Source organism: Enhydra lutris, unplaced genomic scaffold, assembly GCF_002288905.1.
Source record: "Enhydra lutris kenyoni isolate GAN:26980312 unplaced genomic scaffold, ASM228890v2 scaffoldscaffold1, whole genome shotgun sequence".
In the NCBI taxonomy this organism is placed as follows: Eukaryota; Metazoa; Chordata; class Mammalia; order Carnivora; family Mustelidae; genus Enhydra; species Enhydra lutris.
Genome location: NW_019154085.1, coordinates 61,666,110 through 61,679,324, shown reverse-complemented (window position 1 = coordinate 61,679,324; position 13,215 = coordinate 61,666,110). Strand labels below are relative to the sequence as shown.

The 13,215-nt window shown below is 37.4% G+C and overlaps 1 protein-coding gene across 2 annotated transcripts in view; it reads left to right on the top strand.

Moving 5' to 3' along the window:
* The window catches only part of LOC111142137 (growth factor receptor bound protein 14), a 116,443-nt gene extending 104,315 nt beyond the window's left edge, over positions 1–12,128 (top strand). For both annotated transcript variants that reach the window (XM_022495122.1, XM_022495129.1), the window contains 6 exons: positions 2,698–2,778; positions 7,671–7,787; positions 7,878–7,950; positions 8,090–8,177; positions 10,546–10,639; positions 11,904–12,128. In XM_022495122.1, coding sequence (XP_022350830.1) covers positions 2,698–2,778; positions 7,671–7,787; positions 7,878–7,950; positions 8,090–8,177; positions 10,546–10,639; positions 11,904–12,050 — 600 coding nt within the window. In that variant the 3' untranslated portion in view covers positions 12,051–12,128. The remainder of the gene's footprint in view (positions 1–2,697; positions 2,779–7,670; positions 7,788–7,877; positions 7,951–8,089; positions 8,178–10,545; positions 10,640–11,903) is intronic.
* The last annotated feature ends 1,087 nt before the right edge of the window (positions 12,129–13,215 follow it).

Sequence of the window (13,215 nt, the reverse complement as noted above, 5' to 3'; positions counted from 1 at the left end):
AGGACTCTAATAGGGGAGGCAGGTGGTTCCCCTGCAGCTTGTCATCAGCCGGGCACTGGCTTCATCCCCCTGGCTAGTGCACCTGGACTCTGGTGGTGTTAGACGCATCTTTTGATTTTCGACTCTGGATGTCTGTTGTATTTCCAGCTTATCACTGAGCTTAGTGGGAGGTGCAGGGACAGAGGAGGCTGTTATGTTGATTAGACTGAAAGGGCATCGGATTTTCTTCACACGTTTCTTACTAGATCCTGCCTCCTCAAGAATTTGGCGTCTTGTTTAATTTTTATTTCCTTTTTTTTTTCCATACACATGTGTGAACTGTTCATATAGTAGCAGAGGAAGAGTCTCCGGTTCTCTTTGGAGGCATTCCAGTTATATAGAGATACATAGAAAATCTGAGAATTGTTTATGTACAGTGCCCTGGTTCCCTGTTGTCTTCTCCCCATCCCTTCAACTAGAACTCTGCTAGCTTCTTATATAGTTTGGTCCCTTACCTGCCCCTCTGTAGGACGGGGACATGTTAAGGTGACTCATGTCCTACCCGTCCGCCAGAGTTAAGTACTTACTAACAACCATCAACAGCACAGAAGCAGCTACCCAACACTGCAGGTACCAGGCACAATAGACCTTTGAAGGAAACAGTCTTGATAGCAGGTAGCTGGCTTTCCACTGCAGATAAATAAAAGGCGACCAAACGGCATGCGTGCACCTTGTGAAAGTATTGGTTAGAGGTTAGTGTGTATTCTCCAAAATGAATTCGACTGGGAATTAAACTCCTCTGTCTTCTTTTTATAGTTGTGGTAGGTTTAGAGTTGTTTTAAAGTAAATTTCATTAGGTCCCCATTAATGTCAATCAAACTGTAAATTAAAAAAATAATTTTCATAACTTGGGAAATAATTGGATAAAGAAGTCAACATAAAGAATTTTAAATGAATGTGGGTTTGTATTCGTGTTAAAAGCCAAATCTTGGAAAAAGAGACCCTCCATGCCGCCCTCTGATTTTTCTACCTAATTACCAGATAGGTCCAGTTTGCTGGAATTGCTTTTAGGGAAATAGTCTTCAGTAAAGAAACAGCTCTGCTGGAATGTTTAAATGGAATTCATCCTATGGGTGAGATTGGATTCCATGGTGTCTCCCCAGTCTCTTTTATGTAGGACCTACTTGTAAGTTCATTGTGGCTCTGTGAAATAGAATTGTTGAGGATAGGGGCGCCTGGGTAGCTCAGTGGGTTAAGCCTCTACCTTCAGCTCAGGTCATGATCTCAGGGTCCTGGGATCGAGCCCCACATCAGGCTCTCTGAACAGCAGGGAGCCTGCTTCCCCCTCTCTCTCTGCCTGCTTCTCTGCCTACTTGTGATCTCTCTCTCTCTCTGTTGAATAAATCAATAAAATCTTAGATTTGTTGAGGATAGCCAGAAAAAAGAAAAGAAAAGAAATGAAAGGCCTCTCTGTCCCATTGTGGTTTTGCTTTGTTCTTTCTTTCTTTCTTTCTTTCTTTCTTTCTTTCTTTCAATAAAGTGGATCAAATCTAAGGGGAGTACCTTATAGCTTCAGATGGTGAGCCCTCCAAAATAAGTTCGGACATGGCAGTTAGCATTCTTAGTTTTCTCAAACCCAATAACCCACTCACAGTCCAGACCGACTTTCCAATCATAGCCTGGCAGCTGAGTCTTGCGATGCTACTTCCTGAAAATAAAGATGCTGCATTTTTTTCCCTACTGCAGTTTACATTGTATTTTGTGACCCTTTGTGTGAGGTCCCTACCATTTTGGTTCCCTGAATTTAAAGCTAAAAATTAAACAATGCAGTAAGAGTATTGTTCATAGAGTATGCTGCAGTGTCAAGAATCTTTACCATAGGGCCAAGTTGATGGATTTGCTGAAGAGACACTATAATTCGTCAATCAGTCATTGAAGAGTTACAGTGAGTTTTACCCTGTTTTGCTTAAGATGCCTGTAAGGTTTTCAGAGTCTTTGTTCCATAAAGTCTGACATCCTTCCCAAGTAAGCTCTCTTTTTATTAGGTGATATACCATTCCAAGTGGTTTTGGTGCTAAGAATAATGAGTAGGAATGTCAGTTACAGATCTTCATACTGGTGAGCTAGACCTTAAGTGTGGGTTCAAGTAAAAAACACTTTCTTTCTTTCTTTCTTTCTTTCTTTCTTTCTTTCTTTCTTTCTTTCTTTCTTTCTCTTTCTTTCTTTCTTTCTTTCTTTCTTTCTTTCTTTCTTCTTTCTTTATTTCTCCCTCCCTCCTTCCTTTCCTTTGATTATTCATTTATTTAAGATATTTATTTATTTATTTACCAGAGAGAGAGAGAGAGAGAGAGAGAGAGAAAGAACACAGGCAGGGAGAGTGGCAGCCAGAGGGAGAAGCAGATTCTCCTCTGAGCAGGGAGCCCAACACGGGGTTCATTTCCAGGACCCTGGAATCATGACCTGAGCCATAGGCAGCCTCTTAATTGACTGAGCCACCCAGGCGTCCAAAAAAAACACTGTCTTTTTAAATGTATCGTTGTAGGGCAGTAAAAGCTTACCTTTCAAAATTATGATTGCCTTACTAATTTGATTTAAGAAAAGCTTATAATTTTTATTTTTTATGTTATGATATATAACTAATTAAAGTATTGATTTTTCCCCCAAATTACCTGTGTAGTAAAAGTGGTGGGAATGTGTTTTTATTTATTTGTTCTGCAGTATGGCATGCAGCTGTACCAGAATTACATGCATCCATATCAAGGTAGAAGTGGCTGCAGTTCTCAGAGTATATCACCCATGGTAAGGACCATATTTATTAACCTATGTATTTTATATTTACATTATATCAATTTGCAATAATATTGCATTATAAACATACAGTACGGTACATCTATGTTCTTTCCTTCAAAGTAACTCTTGGACACCATCCTAACATAACGTTACTGAATTATTTATTCTTGGATTTCACATGATTGCAGCCTGTGTGATATTACATTAGAATAGATAATGTTATATGTAAAAGAAAATTTGTAAATATTTGAAAAAGTTATGTGAGTCATTCTGTTTCATTACAACATTTGAGGATTTCATTTTAATACAATTTCTAGAATATTTTCCTTGGGGATTGTGGATGTTTCCTTAACCACTGATTTTTGTTGTGGGTTTATTTGTTTAATATTGATTTTGGAATTGTAATAGCCTAATATAAAGATGCCAGTGGCTTGGAATTTTAAGAGCTGCACTAAACACAGGTAAGCTCTTGCATTTTGGGCTTCTAACAATAAAATTTTTTAAGGTCTAAGTCCTTGAAAAGCAAACTGCTCTTCAGGAAACCCAAAAACTGCAAGCCATAATAGAGCTTGTGCATTACATTAAGTCTAACACCACTTCTCAGATTTATACTACCTGCAACTTGAATATTTATTTGCAGACACACACAGAATATCTTTTCCCTTCTTTAGAATCTAATTTTAATTTATTGTGCATTAACACAAGAGATTTGTTTCTGAACTTTAAAGCTTATTTTTGGCCATTTTTGTACTTGCTTTTAATATTGAGTATATTAGGAATGTGGGTATATGCGCCTGTGTTAGAAATCAGCTAACACGCTGCATTTCCACTTAGGTTAAAAATATGCCCCTCATGGCTGTGACCAAGGAAGGCGCATTTCCCCACACGTAATGTGGCAGATGAAATGCTCAGTTCTAGGAATGCGGCATGAAATAATGTTGATTACAAAGTCTGATAGACTAATAGGGGGAAAAAGAACTCCAGTTCTGTAGTTACGTTGCTTTATGTTATGGAAGAGTAACTTCTCATCTTTGTATCATATTACTTTTAAGCCCTAAAATAAGAAACTAAAGACTGGAATGAATTTTTATAAAAGCAGTGGCCTTAGGTGAGTATTGGTATAATTTGTCAGCTACCTTTATCTTTCAATCCACATGTATATAAAGAGTAATGGATTTTATCTTAATCCTTTTCTAAATCCTTCTAAATTTCTTTTAGAGTCTAAAGGTATTAGGATGAACATGTTAATAACAGCTGTACATTTGGAGGCTGTTGCCTAGTGTCCTCTTAATCAAAGGAGAAAATTGTCATCAACAAAGTACTGTCTAGTCTCATCACTGTTATGAGCACGTAAGCATGGTATTATTCTTGCCACTTTCCCCAGAAAGTGGTCCTACTGTTGATCACTGTATACATGGCAGTTTGGTTAGTGTGACTTTGCCTGTTCAACACCAGATATAGAGAAAGACACATCTTGAGTGAATCTAGTTGGCAATAGGGATTCTGTAGGGGCCTGTGGAGGAGGACCTGGCTATCCTGTATGGCAGTTGTCAAGGTCAAACAGAATAGCACTTGAGAATTATATCTCCACTCTTCTTAAGTTACGTGAAGGAAACTGAGATGTTTTGGGAGGTATTTATGTGTACTTTGATGTCTATACAGAATCCCACCTTTCTAGCTTATCACAGAAGAATCAGTGACCTGTATAATGGGTGCCAGTGCTCCTAACCTGCGACTGCTGGTTTTCTTCCAGGCACTGTGTTCAGTGAGAATCATAGAAAACTGAGGATACTTCAGTTATATATTTTTAAAGGAACAATATTCTTAACTTCTCCAGGGATACATTTTGAGAAGGGAAATAAGAAAAGAAAAAAAAAAAAAAGTCTTATACTATAATGCAACATCCTAGCTATGTACAGCACATCATGGCCACCCCATCTGCTTTTGAAATGAAAATCATCAGCAGATATTTCAGGAAACCAAATATTTGGTCCTTTTCAGCACAAAGGAGCATCTGTTAGTATCCCGACTGGACAGCCGGGATGGGAAAAACTGGTCTACTCTAGGCCTTATATTCCTCATTCTTGACCCTGAGCTAGATGTTGAAAACTGCATTCCCTGTACCTCCCCCTATGTGGTCCATAAAAGACACTGGAAAGAGTCTATATCTGTCACTGCGTTTACCATAAGCTGCCTGTGCGACCCTGGTTTAGTCACTGGTAGCCTGCAGTGTAAAATAAGGGGGACAGGTGCTTAAGTTTGGGAATTGATTATATCTCTGATGTCCTCTGGCTGTGTCTGAAACAGAGAGAATGGTGTCAGGAACTTCTGTGCCCTCTTGCTGAGGACTATGCTGAAGGTTTATCTCTATCTTTCAAACGAGGTGACAGAGTGTATGACTACTAGTTGCCACCTACCTAGACTGCCTGAAAAACATTTCATGTCCAAAGCACACTAGGAGTGACTGGATCTGATCTCAGAGTGTGGCTTGGATAATCCAGGGTTTACCCAGGTCTTTTCTTTCTTGAAAAAAGAGGGATGTCTTTAAAATCATGGACCCTTTTCCATGGCTTGCCCTGTTTATTCCACCAGAAGAAAGAGCTAGAAAAAGGGACCGATATTTGAGAAATACACTGATTCTGAATGTTATCAACATTGCTTTCTTATGTGAAAGAAATTGAGCTGAAAATGACCTTTTGAGTTCAAGTCAGATTCTGCTTCACTTCTATTTCTTTGTCCACCAAAGGTAAACTATTAATTTTTCATCCACCACCTGCTATTCAGTAGGAAACATTTGCTATATTTCTGTGTGTTCCCTAGTGTAGTTAATGTAGCAAATGAAAATATTTATTTGTGTTGTAGACTCCCTCTAATGTCAAGTAATTATGGAACATGGGACCTTGTTTTATATTCTATCCTGTTGTATTGTAGGCAAACAAAAGCAAAAACAACTGGTTATGTTTATTTTTCTTTCCTAACAGTGTTTGTATGTTATCAGGACCTTGTGATTATGGCTCCCATCTTGGCATGTGAAATAGAGATATTCTAAGGATAAAGCTATCATTATGATTGAAATTAGTTACTCTGTGGTTTGGGCAGGTGAAGGCTTTTCATTAATGTTGGCAAAACAGAAGGGTATCCTACTGGTCTACAGCCCCACACAGAAGATCACGGGTGGGGTGTGGGAAAGAAGAGCGAGCTAAGGTGTGACAGCAGACAGAGACTGCAGAGACAGCATCTGTCTGCAAAGAGCAGCTGTTGGTTACAAAGGCTCCTGTAACAAATGAAAGATTGCATGCCAGATCTCTAGAAATACAGATGAACTGTAATGAGATTGTGGGCCACTACAGCAGGGTTTAGAGAGGAGCTAGCAAATGCTAACGATGTAGGATGTTTGATGCAGTGATAAGTGAGCCCCTCTTTTTTTTTTTTTTTTTTTTTCGCATGGACAGGGTGTTCTTTCAAGCATACATTTAACTACAGTCTCTTAGACCAAGCTAGGAAGGGCTGAATCCATGTAGAGAGATATAAAATGGTCTTGAGCAGTGAATCTCCATAGGCACACTGCTCTCCCTTTACCAACAGAACTCCCATTCTTTGTTTCACTCCTCTAGTCACGAGTGGGGAGTAAGTGGTAAACATTGTCCATGCTGTTTTTGAATATTTTTTTCCCCCTTTGGGAGAATGTTTCTTCTTACAAACTGAGGCTCTTGACTGGAGATGTGATAACTGTCTTTTTTTTTTTTTAGGATGCATGACTGGGAGTGGCACTCTTTTAAAAAGATGGTTGCAAAGTAGAGCCCTAAACAAAAAGTAAAAATGAAGTCCAGGTTTGGATATATTCACCTTCAGAGAAAACAAAAAGTAATGCCAAAGGAAGACTATTATTTGTTTAAATTATGTTTGTTTGGAGATGTCTTCCTTCTATATCAGTTCTTTTTTTTTGTCAGTCAGATTTATCTTTGCAGCTCTCAGTTTTCCATGGGCATCCTCACTGGATGAAAAAAATATTCACGTAGTAAATCATAAAAATTTTAATGTCATGGAATTAGCGGAGTCATTATTTCACTAAATTGTCTTATCTTCCTTTGAAGATTTATTTATTTGAGAGAAAGGGAGAGAGATGCATGCATGGGCACGTGTGCATGAGCTGGGGGAGGGGGAGAGAATCCTCAGGCAGACTCCCCACTGAGCGTGGAGCTCATCATGGGCCTCGATGCCAAGACCCTGAGATCATGACCTGAGCTGAAATCAAGAGTCATTTCTCAATGGACTGACCACCCAGGCATCACTAAATTTTATTTTCTAAGTAAGATGAACATTGGTGTGATGCAGTTTTAAAATACGTAGTATAGTTTGTTCCGTTATAAAATAGGAGTATTATTTCTTTATCAGAAGTGATGTAAGTCAACCTAAGTTATAGCTTTTGTCTATTCTGAATTTATAAAGCAGCTGCTTTGTCGGTAGAGAGGGTTGACATTTAAATGATAAAGGATGAATCTCAAATCATAATAGAGATTTGTTCAGAAGTGGTGGGTCTTTTAGCCACAGAAAGAGTTGCTCCTTTCTAAATTGGTATTTTCCTATTTTACCAGAGAGTATGAAGAGATAGGGTTCTTTTAAGAGAAAGACAAGCTAACTCTGAAAGCCTTTAATCTCTTTCCTCAACCACTTAATTCAGTGACCTTAACAAATAACTATGTAACTTATTTAACCAAAATATTTCATAGCACTATTTTTATCTTAAATATTCACTTTTGACTTTTTAAATTTACTGCCAGCCACCTTTACAATCACATCCTAGAGGGGAAATATATTGTCAGCAAAACACTGAGAGATAACATTCAAAGATATTTTCATAGTAAAAAAAACGTGTGTTTTGTTTTGTTTTTTTCTTCCAGAGAAGTATATCAGAGAATTCTCTCGTAGCAATGGACTTCTCAGGACAGAAAAGCAGAGTTATAGAAAATCCCACGGAAGCCCTCTCAGTCGCTGTTGAAGAAGGACTTGCTTGGAGGGTACAAATAGCTTCACATTCTTGAAAATATTTATGGTTTGAGTTTGTCTAACCCTAAAAGTTGAAATTTGTTTCCCCTTTCATTGTGCAGAAAAAAGGTTGTTTACGCCTGGCCACCCATGGCAGCCCAACTGCCTCTTCCCAGAGCTCTGCCACAAACATGGGTATGTCTGTGCCTGTTCGCAGGGACTGTTTGGATGGATGGGCACATGGGGGAGGTGACTGGGTAGCTCTGGTGGGAAGAATATGTAATTAAACTGGGAGGATTTCAAAGCTCTGTATTCTTCCATTTTATTTCTTCAGCCATTCACCGGTCCCAGCCATGGTTTCACCACAAAATTTCTAGGGATGAAGCTCAGCGGTTGATTATTCAGCAGGGACTTGTGGATGGGTAAGTTGGGTTTTGAATGGTCGTGATTTTGATTTCTCTTAGAATCAGTAATTACTTAGTTAATACACATAGTTTTGACTTCAAGTTATCATAAAACAGAAGTGACTTTGTTCTGGAGGTTACCATCATATCCTCGTAGTATCTAGATAATACCTTTATATTGCGTGTGCTTAGTACTTGTGCGTAAATGAACAGATAACAGAATAGGATCCTTCGCTGTTAACTAGTAACTACTCCTACTACCCATTCTGTGCCAATATTAGTATCTCAGTTAAAAGTGAACTTTTTGGGGCGCCTGGGGGGCTCAGTGGGTTAAGCCTCTGCCTTCGGCTTAGGTCATGATCTCAGGGTCCTGGGATCGAGCCCCGCATCTAGCTCTCTGCTCAGCAGGGAGCCTGCTTCCCCCGCCCCTCTGCCTGCCTCTCTGCCTACCTGTGATCTCTGTCAAATAAATAAATAAAATCTTAAAAAAAAAACCAAAAAACTGAACTTGTTTTGAGGTGTCAACAACATATAATATGATTCCAAAGTATGGTTTGTGTCATGACAGAATCTTACATGTTCTACCTCGGTTTAAGTTTGGTGCAGACTGCATTCAGTTAAAAAACTCTGTTTTATATATTTTGACGGCTTGTTTTATTTTTTTCCTGTTTATATTCCCATTTTCTCTAAATTTTCACAGCTTTAAGTAGTATAAACCTTTGAAAAGAGTACTTCTTGAGTGTTTCTCATGTCATCTTCTAGTGGGGTACCATGGGAGATAGAAGAGAAATGTAAATTGTATTATGAAATATTTACCATCTGAAGAGTTTTCTTTTTCTCAAATGACTTGGTGTTTCAATTACTTCCTGTAATGCTGGCTAAACTCCCTTTTCAAATGCAGTGCAAATCAAGGAGGCTGTATTGAGGTTTGGATGAGAAACCAGCGTCAATTTAAACAAGTGGTGATGGGGTCTTTTATCTTCAAGGGTTGGCTTAAGATGATGACAAGATTTCAAGGTGATTTAATACTGACATTTGGATAAAAATGCATCCTCACATGGAAGATTATTAATAGCAAGTCAGCATTTCACTAGACTGTATATAAGAGAAGATTTTAATATACTTCTCTATGTGGAGCAGCCTTTTTAGATATAAATTTGAACAATCAGCGGAATTACAATCTGATGAGACCAAGAAGAGAAATAAATCATAAAGAATTGTTAAAATGTTTTGGAGGATTATAATTTCCCTACTTTCAAGCCTAGTTTTTATAAGTTGAATGAAATAACTACATAAAAAATGGTAATATCTTTATTTTTTTTTTAATTTTTAATAAAAAAAATGGAGGAGTGGGGGCAGAATCCTTTGGAAAGATGTGATGATGCCAGGCAGTCCACTAGATGGTAGTGGTGATCCGCTCGGGGATGGGGAAGGAATTACAGCGTGCTTTATGAGTGAACCTCCCTTTTGTCCCATCTCCCAGTGATGTAATGTAGGAATCTCACACAGTACAAATGAAATGGATAATCTCATCCGACATCTGTGATGGCTCAAATTCCGTGCCCAGGCACAGTGAGATTAGCACTGGAGTCACCAGAGGGGATTGTTTGCACAATCTGTTTGCCAACAATTAACACAAAAAAATCTGGTTTTTGCCCCGTATTGCCAGCAGATAAGAATCCACGCCTGGCAGCATTTTTCCTCATAGGCCATTAGGTCATGTCTTACATTTTGCTAGCCTGACATTATAGAGGCTTTTCTGCTGCATTCTTCTAGATTAAAATATATGTTGTTTCGGTGTTTCTTTTCCTTAAAACATTGTACCCAAACATTGAATAGATGATTTCAGGGTTGATATTTTTAGAATATATTCATTTCTCACTTTCTGTTGTATATGTAACATAGGAACCAGAGTCAAAAGAAAAGGGATCAGTGTTGAAGAGGGGTTTAAAATGATTTCATTCTAAATAATTTTCTCTTTTCAGGGACTAACATAATGCAGTAGTTCAAGTAATAATACGCTAATGCCCCATTCTCTGCACAAACTTGTTACATGTAAATACCCAATTCTCCAATGGAAAAAGAACATAGCACTAATTATTGATGTCAGCATGGCATTATGTTGCTTATTATGAGTGAACAATCTGACAAATGGGCTGTATATTTATACTATTAAAATGAAACTAGCACTGATGACAGTTTTATAGAATAAGATTATGTTATACCATATTGCTTACCATGTTGGATACTCTCATCTTTGAATACACAGAAAAGGAAAACTCTGACTACATTTATAAATGTATCTCCTGGGTTTGTTACATGCTATATTTTTATGAAATATGTGAGTAAATATAGAAACATATTAAAATTCCTTCTCTCTCTTTAGAGTTTTCTTGGTACGGGATAGTCAGAGTAACCCCAAAACTTTCGTACTGTCAATGAGTCATGGACAAAAAATAAAGCATTTTCAAATTATACCAGTAAGTAATTTGTGATTTCACATTCGTATATTAGAGATGATCTTAGTGCATAAGCTTTTGGAAACTGGTTTTCTTTGGATCTTTTATTAAATATAACTGGGGAGCTTGTGTTTTGACTAGACTTAAGTTTGGCAGAAATGATTTTATGAGCCTGAATTCATATAAGAAATACAGGAATTATAAAAATTAAATTTCCCTTTTTCCATGAAATATGATTTACCAATATTGTATAGACCCCATGCCACCTATTGTTAAAAGGCCACCAAAGATTCTTTCTGAATTCTACTAGCGGTTCTCTAAAAACTATTATTTTCAAACCCTTGCTCCTTTCTTATCTCAAATAGGTTTTTTTGTTTTCCTAGTTTTGTTTTTAATCATGATGGATAGATACACAGGTGCTGCAGAACCGGAGAACATTTAAACCATTCTGAGCACATTTCAAAAATATCTGTAATTCTGTTTCTTGGTGGCACAACTTGGCTTTAGGATTTTTGCTGCTCTCCTGCTGATATTCTCCATGTGTGTGTGCATGTGTGTATGCACATGATCTGTGTGTCAGAACCTGATGGGGTGGAATAGAGATCCCATCTACTTTCAGGGGAATTTACATATGATTGCTACCTTGCTAGCATTTCCTTTTGAATGGCCTCTTTTTGGAATTATCCAAAGTCCGTAAGAAGTATCTTCCCAACTTCACTGTGTGTGTAAATAATGTCCCTGGGTGAGTATGGGTTGTTGAATGTCACCAGTCCTCACTGCCAGGAAAAAAAGCAGAAGAAGAAGAAGCAGCTGTCATCCCCTTAACATAATGTCTGGTTGCTTCAGAATCAATTTATGGGTAGAAATTATATGAATATTTCTTTCTAATTTACTAAGTGAGGCTGTTAGATAGACAACATTCAGATACAGAGATTAATGTCTGTGGAAGCATTAACATCTTCTGTTTACTTTTATACTGAATAGTGCAGATTTCTCACCGTTTCTTGATTTATAGTAGTCACACTATTCTAACTACAGAATGTTGGGAGAATTTGAGGTAGAGAAAGTAGAGCCACCCCGTGCATCCTAGGGTCAGATGATATTTCATCTGTGTACAAGTGAAGTTATAGAAAAAAAGTGGACCCATCATAAGGGTTTTTTCCCCGCTATCTTTAGTTTTATCCACCTATCCATTTCAGTGTCTGAAGACATAATATGCAATAGAGTATGGCTGTCCTTGTGGGTTTTTGCCCTTCTTACCAGTTTGCTGTTTTCCCTCCACTAGGTGGAAGACGATGGGGACCTGTTCCACACTCTGGACGATGGCCACACGAGATTTACGGATCTAATCCAGCTGGTGGAGTTCTATCAACTCAATAAGGGCGTTCTTCCTTGCAAGTTGAAACATTATTGTGCTAGGATTGCTCTTTAGCCAAACCAGAAGTGACTTGTTAAACTGTTGAAGAAAAAGGACTCACGACGGAAAAAAAAAAAAAAGAAAGAAAGAAAAGAAAAAGAAAGACCATAAACAAGGGAGAAACACGTTGCCATGGTGAAAAGAATCTATTTCACCTACAAGTTACAAAAAATAGCTTGTGCATTGCAGATAAGCAAAGATTTGGATTGACATTACATTCATCATCTAAAATTCATTAGTTAAAATTAAATCTTGGAAAAAATGATTTGGTGTGTTCTTGTGTGATTTTACATAACTATAGTATTTTCATCAAATATGCATATAAAACATCTCTCTGTCCTCATTTACTAGAGTAGCATTTGAATTCTCAAACAAAATATGAAGAAAACTTGAAGGTTCTGAATGAATTATTTGCAGACTGGATTTCAATTACAGTGCTTGTTTGTAACTTAGGAAGAATGATAAAATCTCAAGCTATCAATTGAAAAAGCTACCCACAACTTGTTAATAAAACTAAAAAGTATTTTTGAATATTATATATTTTCTGAGTTTATTATAATCTTAAAATCAAATCGTATTTTCAAGTATCAGTTTAAAATTATTTTTGAAATATATTGGGGTTTTTTTCAGGGTGACTTTTATTAGGTTCTTAAATTATTACTATACTATAATATTTACACTGTACCTATTAGTGGTACATTATTGATTGCATTTTATTTCACTCTTTTTAAAGACTAACCGGAACTATCTTTTCAAAGAAAATGATCAAGATATAGAAGGGCCTTACATAATTTACACATGACTTCTTGTGGCCTATAATCTATGACAGTTGTCACCTTATATTTCACATTTGCCCCCTGCTGTAACTTTCAGAAAGCTCTTTATATCCTTTCACTACTTGATCATGAACCTGATCAAAATTGGTGAGATCAAAGATTTAAAGTTTATGACGTCCCTAATAGGCAAATTTGTGCTATTCTTTCTGCCTAACCCCTTTGCAGTTTCTTACCTTGGCAACATCAGTACAGAAACCAAAAGTTTTAAAAAACTCGAAACACTCACCTCCCTTATCGCCTCTCTGAGACCATGTGGGAAGTTTTTGTTGGGATTCTGTGACTCTTCTTTTTCCTACTTTTTGTGGGACGGCTATTCACTGTTCCAAAAAAAAGAAAAGAAAAAC